Raw genomic sequence first — 18176 nt, 5'->3', positions numbered from 1 at the left:
AAAAAAATCGGACAAAATTCATTTGGCAAAATTTGAAATTTGGGGAAAAAATCGCGATTTTAGCTGCTCGGTAACCGGTCGGTTTGGACCGGTTACCGAGTGGTTTTTACGATTTATCGAGCGGTTTTCTCGAATTTTCCGTATTGCCGGTAACCGCTCGGTTTTCTCAATTTATCGAGCTGTTTTCTCGATTTTCAGTGAAGTTCAGCAAAAAAACCCAAAAATTATCTCAATCTTGTAAAATCAATAACTAATTCATCTGAGCTTCAAATCAAGTGAAACAAATTTTTTTGGTTTCCTTTTAACATGATCTACATGATAAAAGTATTTATAGTCATAAAAAGTTCAAAATTTTCTATGAGAAAATGTATTTGTTAAACCAAGTTAAATGCATAGTTTACTCTTTGCTAATCCAAAAATCATGAAACTAATTTTTTTAGTCTTATTACATGATCCTATGTCTTTTAAAAATACATGAACTCATGAATTAGTTATTGTAACATGCAGGATTGTGTAAATGTGTTGCGACTAGATTAATTCATAATTTACCCATCACACCTCAAAAATTAGTGAAACCATTTTTATTAGTTTATTTACACTATGATTTACGTAGGAAAAATAATAGTAGAGAAGAAAAAGTTAATTACAATGCCGTTTCTTAACATATTCACTTTATGCTTGTGAACTTTGTAAAAATCATAGAGAAATTAATAAAACTCTAAATAAAGTGAAATCAATTTTAAATATCCTTTTTACATAAGAAAAATATGTGTTTGTATGTTAAATTTTTCCTTAACATGAGTTAATAACTGAGCCGCATGCTTCAATTTTTTCATTTTTTATAAACTTCCTCCCTATAGAATATGATGCAAACGATATTATTTTTTAAAATTGTTTTCACAGAAGGTCTTGGAATTGTGTCTAGTGTTTTTCAAAAAAAATTGGATTTTTTTTTAATTTTTTTCGAATTTTTTGAATTCAAATTCGGTTACCGTTCGGTTTTTGAAACCGAACCGGACCGAGATGGTCAGTTATCACAATTTTTGCTCGGTTACCGTCGGTTTTTTGAACTTCGCTTCCTCCTCACTAATTTCAAGGCCAAGCAATTCTTCATTAAGTTCTTTTTTTTTCTCCTGGTCTCTCCTCTGATATTGTTTCCCCAACCTTTCAAGAATTTCTTAACTCTTTTCTCTTTTATTGACCACACATCCAAGCTAGATTTAGCCTTCACTGATTTACCCCAGATTTCAACAATTTTAGGCCTGAAATTAGGAAGAGAGAGCCAAGACAATTCAAAGCAAAAAGGTTTTAGGCTTTTGTTAGGTTCATTACCAGTGTTCAACACAAGTGGATTGTGACCCGACGTATTTCTGGGGATCTTTGTAAGGAAAGTTAGGGGAAACATTTGTTCTCAATCTTTAGTCATCAAGACTCTATCTAGTTTTTCAATGATTGGATTTCTTCTGTTATTGCTCCATGTGTATTTCCCCCAGACATGAACGGTTCTCTAAGTTCATACGAGTTTATAATGGAATTGAACACATCAGTACTCATGTTCACTTGAATTTTTTTGTTTTTTAAAAAACTGAATCTAAGAATCTTAAAATCTCCTCTAATTAACAGAGGAAGTTTATTGTTGTGACAGATGTTGGACAAATGGACAGTTTGAGCAGAAACTGTTCTTTTTCTTCCTCCTGCACAGGGCCATACACAGTGGCCATTGCCCATTTCATCTTGGTTTTTTTATCAGTCACATTAGCAAGACAATAAAATTTTCCAAAAGAGAAAAAGTCAACATCAAATCTATCTAGATTTATCGCACATAAGATGCCACCTGACCTGCCAGAGGAGGGCGGCCAATGCCAAGTATAGGATTTTTTTAGCATCAATCTTTCTAAAAAAAATTTTATCTCCAAAGCTTTTTCTCATGGTTTCTTGCAAGCCAATAAAATCAATCTGTTGATCTTGAATCAACTCCCTCAAAAAAGTCTCCGTTCCTTTTTTAAGACCCCCCTACAGCTACACCTATCATTATTTATATTTAGGGTTTTTAAGTGGTCTTTTTCTGAGATTTCACCCAGAGCAAATCACGGGAGTCTCTCCTTCAGAAGTTTGGAAGAATTGGTCTCTCCAAATTATACCTATCATTATTTATATTTATATTTAGCTTAGAAGAATTGGTGGCAATTTACCTGAGCTTCCTCTGTGTTTACAGAGTGTTTCGAAAATAGCAAGCTTGTAATGTTCTGGTGCATGAGACTTTGGTTATAACGTTTTAACTTATGTGTCATGGTTCATGGTCTTAGGTGCGGTGATAGTCTGCACATGTTTGCATCTATTTGGAGTTCGTTCTATTGCTGTTTTCTTCACTTTTGTTGAACCTGTAAGATCGGGTTGGTTCACTGAACAACGAGTGGAGGATGGATAGTAGCTTGGGCTCACGATTTGCTGGGTGGTCTGATAGATTGAAGCAGCAAACAAGTAAGTTGACCTAACTAGAGATATATATACGTAGTATAGCTGCTATATAATCATTTTTTTTCAAAAAAGTTGGGTATTCAGCTGAATACCCATGCATCATGGTGGGTCCGCCCCTGGTATTTGGTATTTGGTATATGTATTTATTCAGTATTTGGTATTTGGTTCTTTATTTTTTTCTCTTTTCTCGTGATATTGTTCCTACACATTTATTCAATGATTCAATTGCATTATTGGTATTTGGTTCTGTATTTGGGTGCTCACACGCATGCACTTGCAGCTGTGTTCAAGTTTCTAGCTCCGCAGAGCAGCAAGCCACATGCAAGTTTCCTCCAAGAGGGTCGACCCTGGGTTCGTTGGTTCGCACCAAACGACAGGGGCGGGTTGACCCTTGACCCACCCTGTAAACGAAGGGGCCGCAGGGTCAGGCAACGGTTCGCCTCGACCCGCTCCCTTTGTAGGCCTAGAAATTCCTATAGGTAGCGACCCTTTTTAAGCTTCCCTGGGCAAGGACACAAAAATAGCGACTCTTTTGTAAGTGACCGCATGTACTACTATTGTGTTGAATTGCAATGAGATGTTTAAAAAAAATTATATGAGATCCGCACAATTTTTTCGGGTAAGAGAGATTTCATTGATTAAAGAAGAGTAGGGTTACAATCTTGGAGCACCAATGATCAATGCAATATGGGATCAGGGTTAACAAATATGTTGAAAACCGGTCAATTCGGCCTCCACCAAATTATGAATTTAACCTTTTTTCGAATTTGAATTAAAAAATAAAAAAATCATAAAAATATTAGAGACAATTCTAATATCTTCCGTGGAAAAAAAATTCAAAAACAATGTCTTTTGCATCATATTTCATAAAGAGTAAGTTTGGGAAAAAAAAAAGAAAAAGCATGCTTTAAAAAGCATGTAGTTCATTTATTAACTCATGTTAATGAAAATATTAACATGAAAATACATATTTGTGTGTGTAGGGTTTACCTTAAGAGGATCTATAAAATTAGTTTCACTTCATTTAGAGTTTTATTAATTTTTCCATGATTTTTACAAAGTGCACAAGCATAAAGTGAACATGTTAAGAAAAAGCATCATAATTAACTTTTTCATATCTACCATTATTTTTCCTACACAAATCATTGTTTAAGTAAACTAATAAAAGTGGTTTCACTAATTTTGAGGTGTGATGGATTAGTTATGAATTAATCTAGTTGTAACACATTTACTCAATCATGCACGTTACAATAACTATTTCATAATTTCATATATTTTTAAATATAAAGGATCATATAAGAAGAGTAAAAAAATTAGTTTCATGATTTTTGGATTAGCAAATAATTAACTATGAACTTAACTAGGTTTAGAAAATATATTTTCTCATAGAAAATATACAACTTTTTCATGAGTATAAATACTTTTATCATGTAGACCATGTTACAAGGAAACCAACAAAATTTGTTTCACGTGATTTGAAGCTCAGATGAATTAGTTATCGATTTTACAAGATTGAGCTATTTTTTTCATAAACTTTACTTAAATTCGATAAAACCGAACGGTTTTTGATGGAATTCGAGTAGTTTTCAATCACAAATATAATGTGAGAAATACGGTTAGTTTTTGGTAGAATTCAATTGGCTTTTAGTTGATATCAGTCAGTTATCAAATGTTCGATTAGATCTAATTTAACCGAATTCTTATCGAATTTCCACTGCATTTTTTGATATTCGTGAAAACCACGAAACCGTTGAGGGATGCATTTCGGACCTCCAACGCATTTGTTGACTCTGTATGGGATACCTGCCTACCATGCCACTTAGCTTTCGACACGCCGAGCATGTTAGGCTAGTTGATGAGCTACCCTATTTTGATCTCTGTTACCTTGGGGATGTTGACTTCTCCCAATGCAGGCATGAGCTCTTTTGAAACTTTGACAATCGTCGCATACGGAGAATGGTCAATGCCAAGATACTGTAGTGTTGTAACACATCTTGCACAATTAGTTTCTAGAATAACCGGTCTCGATCCCGTCCAAGCATGAGCTATCCTAAGGACATGTACAATAGTGTGATATGATCTGTCTATAAAAAATGTCACATGAGATTTTAAGTGATGTGAAGGGGAGAGAAGAAAGAGAGAAAAATACCGTCTAATATTTAACAAATATCTATTAGACAAATTACTACCGGCTAAATCATTGTATAGACAGTTCCTGACATCTATAGCATTGCAAGTAAGTTTTACACATAACTTTTATAGGTAGTATATTATATGAGTTACTTTTATTATTATCTAGAAATGATATGAATGAATATTATAGACGACCACTGTGTACCACATGCCCTGGCCCCCTCACGGCAAGATCAGTTTGCAGAATATCAATTCTATCTGGCCTAGCCTCCCGTCCAAGGTCCAAGCATGAGCCATCCTAAGCGCAGCACCAAATCAGACGCCATCCGGACACCAGCTCCTCTCGCGTTTCATGACGCACAATAAATCCATGAGATCCGTACTATTAGTAGAAAAGGCATGACAATATGATGTAATGTCAAGCGTGACAATTTTGTGCTGAATTGATTCAATTGTGCGAGTGAATTCCATTCCCATTTCTTTCACTCCGTGCAAGATATATAAATCCCCGTTTATTTCTTCTTCTCTCAAATTATATTTACCTTTTGTTTGGACGAGGAAGATTGCTCGGGATTCAATTTTACAGAACATCACATGCATTAACACTTTTCCCATCATCACAAAAAGGACTACGAAACTAAACGGAAAAATGACTAGATTATTAGTTAGCGTTCCCGGCGGGCGGCCCGCAGAACGCCTCACGGTTGGCGGCGGCGCCGCCGCGCACGAGGAAGTGTCCGAGCGACGGCGTGCTGGTCCCTGTCACCCGGTTCTCCTCGCACAGGAACTCCCGCCCGCACGTGCTCTCCACCTCCCGCTCGTAGTCGTGCACCAGCACCTCCGTCTCCGTGCCCTTGGTCCGCGCCATCACCGCCGCCGAGTAGATCGCCGCCATGCGCCCCGGCGACCCCTCCGTGTACCTTCACATCACAATAATCATTATCAGCTTGGTTCGCTTCATTAATCGGTCCATGAAAAGTACGATGGATGCAGCATGCATGAGTCAATGCGTGCAACGGTACGTACCCGCGCGGACCGTCGACGAGGATGACGTCCCACGCGACGTCGTAGAGCTGGTTAGGCAGGTCGTTGATGGCGAGGCGGCACTCGGAGAAGAGCAGGTTCTGGACGGGGCGGCACTCGGCGGCGCGGGCGGCGTCGAGGAGGTCCGGCAGCTCGCGCACGGCGGTGGCGTAGGCGACGTCGTAGGCCTCCAGCCCCGGGTGCGCGCCCTCCAGGTGCGCCACGTAGTACGGGTTCTCGTCCAGGAACACCGTGCGCCCGCCGTGGTTCAGCGCGCGCCACAGCGGCGTCTCCGCGCCCAGCCCGAACACAAGCAGGTTGCACGGCGCGCGCGGCCGGAGCACCGACGCGATCGCGCGCACGTCCGCCTCCGGCATGCTCGCCGTCGAGTTCCCCGCCGCCGCCGCGTACTGCACCAGCGCGTCGAACACGTACCCCGGCAGGCCAACCTCTGCCGCGCCACCTCCTCCTCCACCACCCGAAGCGACGGCGCTGACTGTTAGCAGCGTTGCCTGGTACGCTGCCCCGGCCGAGGCGCGCGCCGTGGAGAACACGGTGAGGAGGGACACGCAGGTGAACAAAGCCAGGAAAACCACCAGCCACAGGCACCGGGACGAGCCAAGAAACGGCATGGGCGACGCCGGCGATGTCAACGCCACGCCGTTCACCGCCTTGTTCGACGACGTGTGGACGACGAGCAGCTTCGGCCCGGCCATTGGCTTCATCTCCTTCTCCTTCTCCTTCCTCCTCCTCCTCTGCTTCTGCGTGCTTGTCTTGTGGGGCTAATAAGGTTTAGAGGATGAGGTGGTGCAGATAGAAGGATCACTCACACTGACATGTTCAGGTGTGTGTGTGTGTGTGTGGCAAGGAAGGAAGGAATGGAGGTTGGGATGGGATGGGGGTTGGGACAGACAGACAGACTGACTGACAGGCTAAGCTAACTTAATTAAGCAAAGTAAAATAAGCCTGTGTTGGATTAGTAGTTGGCATGTTTGGCAGGAAATCAAGCTAGGTTAAAAATTGCTTGAGAGTTGCAACCTGCAGGTTTGCTTCAGAGGTGCTCAAATTTAGGTAGGTTTGGATGGCACTCCTTTGATTTAGACACCAGGTCTTTCTCTGAAGATAAAATGTACCAAATCTTGTTTTAACTTCTAACAGCAACACACATATTCATTTTAGCTCAGTCATTCAGTTAAAAAACAAGAAAATGAACTCAACCAGAGATTGTTCAGTGGCCATACAGGCCCGATTGGAATGCGAGAATTTTTCTCAATTCCTGATTTGAATTGTTTCCTATAAATTTCTTCAAATTATCTGTGAAATTCCTGCATTCCAAACAGCCCAAGAGCGGGAAAGAACTTACTGTGCATTGTCTCATAGCTACCTAGTCATGACACTACTAGGATTAGTAAGGACTCATGGTTTTTGGTAAGGAACACACTGTACCAAATTGCCATTACCTGATGATAGAAGGGCACCATTAATTGCTTGAAAAGCAACAGAAGATGGCTCCACATTTTGGAAGGGCAATCAGCAGCCTTCTGTCCATCACCAGACATGAAACAGAAGCAGCCAATAGAATATATCAGGTTTGGTGAGAAAAATGTTGAAGAAAAGAAGACTGGAATCCCTTTACTGATAGCAAGATTATATCAGCAAACACTTAGAATTTAAGCCACAGGCGTGACATGAACTAAAGTTGCAGACGTGAAGTGGCTGTCAGTCTATTCCTCTCTGTTGCCTTCGAGTGAAGCCTCGGCAAAAACGGACATGAAACGCACGCTGCCTACACTTTGTGCAGTTCTGAACTATTTCGCATTCACATGAAGTAATTCTAACCTGCAAAATACGGTTGTTCACAGCAGTAACAAACTCATATAAGCTTGGGTTGGTCCTCCAAGCAAAAGGGAGTTGGTAAAGAGGAAGTAAAACATAAAACCAAAACAAACTGTTCATCGCAGCAGGTAGGGATAGCAAAGCTCTACCTCCTTGCAGATTTGTTTATAGGTACCCAATTTTGCGTTGTCCAAGTTAACCACAAGAAATTTACTATTGGAATTTAACGACCATGCCAAACATCTCAACACCTTCCATCAGCAAAAAGGTCAAAACAATACAAAGGATAGGGATGGAATTCTTTTACTTCATAATGTTTGGCGTTGGCAATGCATTTGCTACGGTGAACAGAAGATGCATCTCTGGCATCCCAGTAGTAAAGGAGCGGTAATCGGAAGAGAAAGATGTTTTTACAAAATCTCACGGGTATCATGATCATCGCTTGGGGTGACCACAGATATGTCACCAGGATCATGCAGTCCCGCACCAGTAGGCCAAGTGCTCATCTTTGCGAGATGTGCTAAATAGCCCACCACATTTCAAGCAAATGAAGCTGCTTCCATCGGCAAACGCATCCAAGATGATCTGCTTCCTTCCACTCTCAGCAAGAATGCAAGCCTCATCAGAATCCAACATCATGACAGGGTCAGATCCAGGTCCTTGTGGAGGGTGAGCATTTGTTGACTGAGCCTCTGCTATAGCACATTGTGCAAGCAAAGAGGCGAGCTCATCAACACTAGCAGTGGCCTGCGATCTCTGAGTATAGAGTTCACGCGCACGGTTCAATGTCTGGACGAGAGCTTGTTCACCACCTTGAGATCTTATGGCCAGGAGAACCTGCATAAATTTAGAATTTCAGAATCAATAACAGAGAAAAGATCTGCCAAAAAAAAATAACAGAGAGAAATGAGCCTTCATGAAACAAGGAAAGCTTGAACGGCTAGCATTAATTATCACAGGTCCCATCATAATACATCACAAACAAGCAGCAGTCAGTCTCACTCAATGAGATACGTAAGAAAAAAGCAGTGAAACAGAAGTCTTAAAAAAGGATAAAAATGAAAATTCCATTAAAATACAAACAGAATGTTTGATTAACTTGTCACATTGCAAGTGTTAGATCCATTACCCGGAACCAATCTTACGATGTTATAAACTTATAATGGGGACACATCACCACAATTGTGGGATCTCACAGGCCACAAGGGCATAACCTTACATTTTTGAAAGAGGGCATAACATTACATTGTAGAACTGCTGGTACAATTTGCACAGGTTTATTAGTGGTCAGTGTGAAAAGTCAGTTCCATTTACATAGCTATGAAGCAGGCAGGAAGTGCTAACAAAGTACTGCACTGTTGCAGTTGGGAAGTACAGCATTTTCCACTAGCTTTCTACTTCGACCCTCACAAAGGTCAAGCATTTCCATTTGGATCCATCTGATGCATCAGGTACGATGCCATAGATGTTCAATGCAAACAGGTATGAAAATTTTAATACTACATTGCATGCTAATAAATATGTAGTAAGATTTACTTTAGACCTATATTTTCCTGTACTCCCTGTCAAAAATTAGCACCGTAGACTCAAATAGTTTTATCAAGGTAGTAAACACTAATTCTTCTCGTTCAATCCTTTTCTGCTCTATCGTTTAGTTTTACTCTTAACCATCAGTAAAAGGTCTTGATTAAGGATGCAGGTGGGGCGGGTTGCGGCTGCTCGCCCCACTTCCGCAGCAGTCGCGAGCACTACGCGGACAAAAGCGGCAACCCCCACGCAACCGCAAAGGTTTTTGCAGGTTTCGCGGCGGCCCACTAAAGCGTCGCATGCCTTGCAGCTAGCTGCAGACGAGGTAAGCATATCGTAATTATGTTTCGTCCATGGCTCTATGCCTTCTCTAATCCTCCCTCCCCTGAACAAGAACCCAAACAAACGCAACAAAAATTAGCATCTGCTAATACTAACAGACTAGCATTAGATTAGAGTATTGTATCAAAATACTGACTAGAGCTTAACTGAGCGAAGTCTAGCTACTTTGCAAGAAACAATGAATGATTTCTCTCATTGATTCATCCTTTTTTTGGAATCTCTTTACAAAAATGAATTTAATTTGAGGATGCAAGAACAACCCTTGAGATGATCCTACTGGACTCTCTGCTCTGCGTATTGGTTGGTATGCCTAGCTTCAGAAGTACAAAGTTTTCTTCATCTCAGCTGGAGAACTAGCAGAGGGAGAAGGACAAAAGAAAAAAAGAGAAATTGGAAATTAAAAAATCTACACAGGGAACTGGGAAAGAGGGAAGGGGATGGAAGCCGATCGAGCTTTTGTTCTCTTCATTTGCCGCCGCCTCTTTCAAGGTTGCTTGCTTGCTTGATCCTTCCATTCTTGCACACGCTGCTCACGGATTGATTCGTTCCAATCGATCTGGAGGGGGCAGAGGCGGAGGGTGCATGGACGAGAAGGGCGGCAGCGGACTCGTCGGCGACGGTGCGGCTGGGGCTCACCATGCTTTGCATAGATGCCCTCCGCAGCAGCTCCCCTCCGCTCATCGAGTTGAGGTTTCATGGTTGTTGCGGGCTTACAGCACCGCTGGGTCCCATAGTTCTGCCCGCATAAACCGCTTCAGCGAAGCAGCCTGCTTCGCGGTGCAATGTGGGCTCGCGGTGCAGGCTGACCCAGCTGATTAGCGGCATAGCCCGCCCCACTTGCGCCCCTAGTCTTGATGGTCATTTTTGAAAGGCCAAAATGGTTGACATTGTGGAAGAATAAACATTATCAAGTGTACTCTGCCCATATAAGATAGGAAACCACCAGTTTTGCAAAGAATATAAGAGGCTGCACAAGCTGAGGTGCATCAAAGCTGTCATTGAATTAAGATCATGCTCCAATGCATGTTAAGCATTTTATTTAAATCAATATGGCTTGATAAAATCTCAATAGTTCGATCATCAGAAACATAGCATTTACAAAAAGGGAAAATCAATAAATCTCCATGTTAATAGAGGGGAAAGGAAAAGGGATTTCCACGATATGCAACTCCACTAAATCAAGTTTCAGAATGTGCTACTACATGCCTCACTGACATGCTGAATATGGGGCCACAATTCAGTGAGATATGGGAGTGGTAGTGTCTCATCCTAAGCTTGGATGAGTGCCATATCCTTGGAAGTCCTAAAGAAAAAATACAAAAGACTAACTTTTAGAAGCATGCAAAGTCTATGGATAGCATTAACTGATGTAATTCATGTGGACCTTTATAAATAGCAAATTTTATGGCAGAGCGAGGAAAGGTGAGGCAATTTTCCACTTCAGACAAGCTTGATTAAATGTTATTATCTTTCACAAATTAACTTTAGCTGTAAGCCACATTTCCTAAATTTAAAGCCATATGGATAATAGGATTACTAATGATAGCCACTACATTTCACGACCTTTCATTATCTGGATTGCAAACAAATTAGGGGAACAAAATCTAATGGAAAGGACATAGTGAAAATGGAAACTGTATCAGAAACAGACCCTAATTATCAATGCATATGATACCAACAGAGTTAGGCATGCAATTTGCGAGGTCTTATCAGCTACTGTACTCAAATCAACAGTATGAAGGAAATCTGACAGATGAGCTGACTAGGATCAGCATAATAGCTTTTCATTACACTGCATGTGTCTGTACGCAATGCCTTCAGTGCTTACTCACTATCCTACTGATAATTCATTTGCGAATTGCACATTGAAATGGTGAGGAACATGCTGCCTGTTCAACACCACGAGCAGCGAGCATACTGGAAGTACGGATTCTGGAACCACACATTTCGATGAGCAAAAGTTACAAGAGCTCCAGAGAGGGGAGAACAGCGGTAGTCAAGATGTGTGCATAAATCGACGAGGTTCCATTCTTCCTCCTCTTGAGGAGAAGCGGGCGAATACTCCTTTTTGGTAGCCTAAAAACAGGTAGACAGCAGACCCGAAAGGAATAGGTGCAAAAGTAGGAAGGCACCCAAGCACCTAACCATAGCATCCTCTAGAATGAAGCATACCTAATTAATTCCAAACCCTAAGACCTAGAACGGATCACACCTAAATCCCCTCCGCTCTCTCCGTGCGAAGCCTCAAGCCGGGAAGACGCCATGGAAAGGACGACCCTAACCGAGATCGAACCAGAGAAAACCCGAAGCGATCGTCTAACCGAGCGATCGATCAACCTCCGACGGGTAAGATGAGCGACGTAAACCCCGACGATTCCCCATCCCATGACCTGGAGATGGTGGAGACGAGCGCACGACACACAATCACGCAAAATGGAGACGGAACGAGGAAGGGAGACGGAGAGAGGTCTCACCGCCTGCAGCGCGAGGGACGGCTTGCCCTCCTCGAGCAGCGCGCGGGCGCGGGACAGCATGCTCCACCCCTCCCCTGTTGCCGGTGCCGGCGCCGCCGGCGGAGGCTGGGGCTGGGACTGCGCGGGCTCCATCTCGACGTCGGGCGGGTCCATCGGCGGCGCCTCAATCTCGCTCGACGCCCCTCGCTCCTGTGCTTCGCCGCCGCGGGGAGCTGGTCGCTGCTGGCTGCGGCTGCGGCTGCGGCTGCGACGCCACTCGCCTCCAGATGCCTCCAGGTGTGGGTGGCGGCTTTTATGTTCGGCTGCTACTCCACTTCCAGAAAAAGACGCACGAGAACGGAAATGACCGCATGTATTCCTTTAATAAAACTTCAACGTTTTATTGGAAAATTTTGAGAAGGAGCAAAAAGTTTCGGAAAATTCGTAGCAAGGAATGCAGATCAAACATGTAAGCCATTCTATCGCCACTTTTAATAACACCCTCTTGATAGGATAATTTAATTCTCTCTTCGATCATAAATATTTATCGTTTTTAATTTTTTCTGTATTATTTTTATATTATTTTTTTAAATATAGTTATGATATTTAATAAAAATATAATATTATAAAAATATTTTTAAAAATAAATCTATACGTGTGATTTTTATATTTCTAAACTAAATATTTTAAAAATTATTAATGGTTAAAATTCTAAAAGTTCAAATAGATCTTGATTAAAATAATAAGTATTTATAGTCGAAAGAAGTAATTTATAACTCTCTTGTGTGACAAAAATTCGACTCTAACCCACTATCAGAGACTTAAATGGCTTCACATATCAGTAATTACCGCTCTGTAGGATTGGTAAAAATAATCAAATGCCCTTACACTACCCTTCTTTCGCTGGCAACACGATCGGAACATCTATACTCTATGTGTCACTTAATCACGGACTGCTTAGATTATGCGAACAAAAACCAAGTAACTTTATTACTAGCAACGGGATATCTGTCGAATATTTAACTTTTAGAGTATATGTGCATAAGGAGTATATCACACATAGACAGGGTATGTACAACAAATATTATGAAGCTTTAAATATCACGGAACTGAATCAGCGGTATCTGATATACCAGGAATTAAGGAAGTACATATCATGAAGGTTTAGATTGGTTACCCAACCCGATACGATCAGTATTCAAAACAGATTTATCTACTTGGACGTTAAGAAAGATAACTCTCTTTCGACTACGACTGGATAGGAGTCGGTACCTCACCCTATATAAGACTGAGGGAGAACAACACGAAACACGCGAGAGAACTCGAGGCAAGAATCAAGACCCTAGCAGAGAAGATATTCAGTGACTTTAGCCTTATGTTAGATTAGATCTGATCTATTCTCTGTAATAGTTTTAGCCACATTGCTTGTACTCAAGATCATCAATATACGGCAATAACACCCCCACAAGACGTAGGGTATTACTCCAATCAGAGGTCCGAACTTATATACATCGATTGTCTCGTCTCGTGATTAATCCCTGCACTCGAAGGTACCCAATCAATTTACGGACATATTGTCAGGAACTAATCTTCGACAGTTGACGCATCAGGTAGGAGCCTTCTTCTATTTCACAGGATTAATCATGTCTCGGGCTCATGTTTATGTCGGATTCTCCGACAATAGCTTCTACGACCACTTAGAGTCGACGAAGGATAGCTTTGAGTCCCCTTTACGTCGGATTCCTTTTGATAGCTTGTGTTTGTCATTACCTACTAAAGCTTGATTTTTTATATAAAAAACTATTATTTAATACATATTAGGGTCTTTTCTAAGAAAATCATGTCTATTTCTTGAGCTTTGTTTATTAGCTTTCTAAGATGGTATAGAGTTTCAACTACTCCTTTCAAAAGAAAAGAAAAAAAGAATGAAAGAGGTTCTAGTTACATCAAAGACTCATCAGTTAATTTTCCATATTTGGTGTTCTGGCTTCTACAGATATGTAATATTGTTGCTATTGCTAAGATAATAAGCGCAACACTTATTTTACCGGTTCTAAAGTAGGACCAAATATGGAAAGACAAGACGTAAGTGTTATTCCATGTTTTGATTTCTTTTACGTCTATTTCCTTACTGTTATTTACTAGATAGTTCTATAAAACCTGGTTCACTAGAACTCTAGTTTTCTATAAATTGAGCATTCAATTAGGATGTTAAAAGGAACAACTATTATTTCAACAAATCTGTAATCTTGTCAGAGTTGCTGAAACTTGAAAAGGTTGTTTTAGGTCTTTCTTGCTAGTTGTCAGAAACCCCAACGTTGTTCCAAATATCCATAATGGTTATACATTAGCTAAGTACCCACACTGAATGATTATATGTGTAATATAAATCATGAGTGAGTATTAATTTCTTTCAGAAGATCGTTATATTTGTCATGCTATTACTGAATCATCAAAGTATGCCCTTCTAGACATCATTGCTTCATTTCTCATGCTTCACTTATGATTATAGTGTTGTCTTGTCATGGAATATCCTCATCGTGGGCAAATCCCCTATGATGCTGTACTAGTGAAGTGATGATTGCTTGGCAAAAAAGAAAAGATATATGCATAGTTGATTATTTGATCCTACCAAACGTGCCACAATGTATTTGTTGCCTGAAAAATTCGTAGTCATTGTGATAGAAGTCAATTTTTAGTTGATAAATCAGCTAAGGAAACTATGTTGATTCTGTGATGGAAATGCATCTAAACTAGTATATTAGATCATAGAGACTAGGACTCCAAGTTATCATTTTTGGCACGTTTTCAGTAGTTCTTGTGGCTGTGAAGCTTGCAAACCCAGAAGTTTGCAATAACATGTATAGTAGGTCTGAAAATTTCTTGATCCCATAATGGGAACTGTACACATAAATAATTGCTAGGGGATATCATATAACAAAGAATCACAATTCCCTTAAGAACTTTCACCTGATTTTAGCCCTTATATGTGTTGCATTTTGCTTTATACCATATTGCCTTCATTGTGGAGAACATTTATACACTCTGCAGGAAATTTAAAGATATCTTGATGTTAAACATTTTATAAACTATTTGAAGGATGGTGTACGTATTGTGCGAGACATCCCTAATTGGTTCATAGAGAAAGATGAGCTTTTCACTAGCATAAAATAGGTTCTACATTTTGGCTTACTTATTGTCATAACTACCTAAACTTTCAGAAATTGATGTTACAATGTGCAAATACTGTTGATAATGAACTTTATATTATTATTAGACTATTTTCTGTCATCAGGAGTACTTATTTATGATTTTGGCTATATCATCTTGTTAAGTGTGGGAAAATTTAAGTCTGTTGATGTTGCTATAGTGTCATTTTCAATTGCTCGTGTATTCTTAGCTGATTTTTTCAAGACTCATTTATTTTATTTTAAAGATTTGAGATAGCCTTTCCTCAGATGATAATGTTTTTCTTTCTCAAAATAAAATATAGGTAAGACATGACATGTTCACATTAATTGTTCAATTGGATTGAGAGTGTTTAAAATCACTATACAAAGTGTGTTTTCATGTCTAACTGGATGGAGTGAATTATACATAACCAGTTAAACAGATCTTCAAACAATTTGTTTTTACATGGCTTGACCAACATGTAGATCAACACACCTATTTGTTGGTTTCCTTCTTGCAAAGTGAAAATGAAGACTCATATATTGTTGGTACTGTTTTTGTTTCTCATTAGCTATTGCCTTGCCTTGTCTTATTTCATGTCAACTTTTTTTTAAAATCCCATTGTGCATACTTGCTTCTAACAGAGTAATTTGAGTGTTTGGGATCAACCGACTCTATTATAGTCATCTTTTATTTGATTGAGTTTTTCACTCCATTTGAATGAATATTGAATTACATATCTATAACATGTGTATTGTAAAAAACATCCCAAAGTATGCATGTACCTAATTTTATATTGATAATGTACTTCCGAGGATTAAAGAGAAAAAAATAATATCTATTAAGTCATTTGTCGACAGGTTAGGGTAAGTAAACTTTTGAATGCAGCTATTTTGGCAATTTTTTGTTTATTTAATTTTGTAATTCAGAATATCCTATCAGCTTCTATGATGTTGTAAAGGGAGGCTGTACAATTTGTTATATCTTTCCCCTAGGAATTGAACAAACTAAAGCTAATGTAAAGCTTCAATTTTAGGTATGATAATGTTACAATGGAGATTAACCGGCTCAGATGCAGAGTTAACTATCACGCGCTAAAGTTCCTACTCGATATTATTTTAGGTATGATAAGCTTGCAACTAGAATGAGGAATCGAACTGGCAGCGTAAATCCATACATGCAAGCTAGTATTTTATCCAACTTAGTTGAAGTTGACACTTGACAGTCATAAGTTTATTTCATAATCAAATATTGTCACTTCCTTTTAAAGGGCTCTTCATTTGAGATTTGAGAAAGGAATGGTGGGTCTTTCCTTCTGTGATTTTGCTGGCACACTAGAGGAGAAGGCAATGATGGCCGCTTACATGCATAAAGAATGGTCAAGGTGCTACAAGGTATCGCTAGTCTTGAAAAAATTGTTGTGTTTGAGTTAAAAAGAAGACATAAAGCATATATTATATCATTCTAACAAATATATTTCTTTTTGTGTTTGCAATTTCGCATGCAGAATAGATCTCATCTATGCCCACTGGCACTATAGAAGAGAAAAGAAGGGCGTTGCTCTCTTGAGGCGGGTGAGAGAGCTATCATCCTTGGAGCACTGAGATATACAAGTAGAACATAGATATATATTGTGTCAGGGCAAATGTATGGTGGCAAAAATTGGATGGCCCCCTTAGGAACATGTCCCCAACTTGGTAAGCACAAATCCACAGTTCAATAGCGACATATTTTTCGCTGCCTTCATCGGAAAAAAGCATGGCAAAAACATTGTCTAAAACTATGTGTTTGCTTGAACCATTCCCATTCTATTCTACCGAGCTTAAACCAGCCAGCCATGACCTGCATTGAGCATTGTGCATTGCAGGTGACGAAGGAGGAGCTGGCGCCGTTCCGTCGGCACGTGACGAGCCTGGCGGCGCTGGACTTCCTGGTGTGCCTGCGGTCGGACGTGTTCGTGATGACGCACGGCGGCAACTTCGCCAAGCTCATCGTCGGCGCGCGGCGGTACGCGGGGCACCGGCTCTAAGTCGGTGAAGCCGGACAAGGGACTCATGTCCAAGTCCCTGGGCGACCCCGACATGGGCTGGGCCTCCTTCGCCGAGGACGTCGTCGTCACGCACCGGCCTCCCCGAGCCCACCTTTCCCAGCTACGACCTCTGGGAGAACCCGCTCACCCCTTGCATGTGCAGAGCCTGAGCGAGACCGTCTCAAGCGAGCCCATTAACCTGTTCAGTACTTGCAATTTCTTTTTCTTTTCTTCGGTTTTGTTTATTACTTCTTAGATAGTTTGTCGACCTTATCTGTAGACTGTAGTCTCACATAGATGAGTTCTTGACTTGCTTTGTAAAAATATTTATATTGAAAAATAACACCGTTTGCAAGGATGATATCTTGATTAGGATTCACGTGTCATCTTCGTAGCAATAGTATTTTTTAATTTTTATAATTATACCTAACAAATTGTTCCTTACAAATAATATTAGCGAGATGCTTTCCATTCCAGAACCTGTTTTGGATTTGCCAAACTCAACCAGGAAATCATTCCATAATTTTGCAGAGATACAACATACAAGTACTCCTAGATTTTTTCTTCAGACATGATGTGGACTAGAGAACCCGTCTTTGAACTCGCTAGTCGTAACGTTTCTTTCCACGCGGCAGCTCGGCAGAGCCATGCACCCTCCCTCCTCGCCACGTACTCCAACTCGAAAGCTATTTGCTCCATTCTCGAAGAAGGCTACTAGTTCGCTAATCTCACGCACAAAAGAGTAGAAGAGTGGTCAGCAATGGCGCAGCTGAGAGCACCCGCAGATGAGCAGCGGCAGCAGGAAGCTCTGCACGACCACGGCGGCGACAAGGACGTCGTCGCCGGCGGCGGCAACGAGAGCAACAAGAAGGCGCGCGCGGGGCTGTGCGGCGTGCTCCGTGAGCGCAAGGTGGCGGAGCTGGCGCGCGCCAAGCGCCGGCTGGTGGAGGTCCCTTACACCGCCACGCTCGCTCACACGGCCAACGCACTCCTCGCCGCGCGCGTCTCCGCCGTCGCCTTGGCCGCGCCGCCGGGCCACTGGATCGGCGCCGGCGGGTCCATGATCCTCGAGTCCGACTGTCAAATCCCTAATTTTTTCCCCCTTCTCCCTTCTCTCTCTCTCTCTTTCTCTCTTCTCTCTCTCCCCGTGACCCGCCGTCCCATCGCCGCGCGCAGCGCCGCTC

General features: G+C 41.2%; 2 protein-coding genes and 1 pseudogene across 2 annotated transcripts; 1 reads left to right on the top strand and 2 right to left on the bottom strand.

Annotated features, from left to right (window-relative positions):
• Window positions 1–5058: 5058 nt before the first annotated feature.
• Window positions 5059–7615, bottom strand: LOC133922642 (protein IRREGULAR XYLEM 15-like). The gene is made up of 3 exons (XM_062368052.1): window positions 7095–7615; window positions 5638–7018; window positions 5059–5531 (listed from the first exon to the last, which is right to left on the bottom strand). Exons 2-3 carry the CDS (start codon window positions 6357–6359, stop codon window positions 5273–5275), a joined length of 981 nt encoding a protein of 326 aa, XP_062224036.1. The 5' UTR covers window positions 6360–7018; window positions 7095–7615; the 3' UTR covers window positions 5059–5272.
• Window positions 7616–7755: 140 nt separating this feature from the next.
• Window positions 7756–12114, bottom strand: LOC133922643 (uncharacterized). The gene is made up of 2 exons (XM_062368053.1): window positions 11814–12114; window positions 7756–8307 (listed from the first exon to the last, which is right to left on the bottom strand). Exons 1-2 carry the CDS (start codon window positions 11964–11966, stop codon window positions 7942–7944), a joined length of 519 nt encoding a protein of 172 aa, XP_062224037.1. The 5' UTR covers window positions 11967–12114; the 3' UTR covers window positions 7756–7941.
• Window positions 12115–12246: 132 nt separating this feature from the next.
• Window positions 12247–17162, top strand: LOC133923254 (protein PECTIC ARABINOGALACTAN SYNTHESIS-RELATED-like; annotated as a pseudogene).
• The last annotated feature ends 1014 nt before the right edge of the window (window positions 17163–18176 follow it).

Source organism: Phragmites australis, chromosome 6 (genome assembly GCF_958298935.1).
Source record: "Phragmites australis chromosome 6, lpPhrAust1.1, whole genome shotgun sequence".
In the NCBI taxonomy this organism is placed as follows: domain Eukaryota; kingdom Viridiplantae; phylum Streptophyta; class Magnoliopsida; order Poales; family Poaceae; genus Phragmites; species Phragmites australis.
Note: the sequence above shows the minus strand (reverse complement) of the source record. Positions and strands in the feature narration are given on the sequence as shown.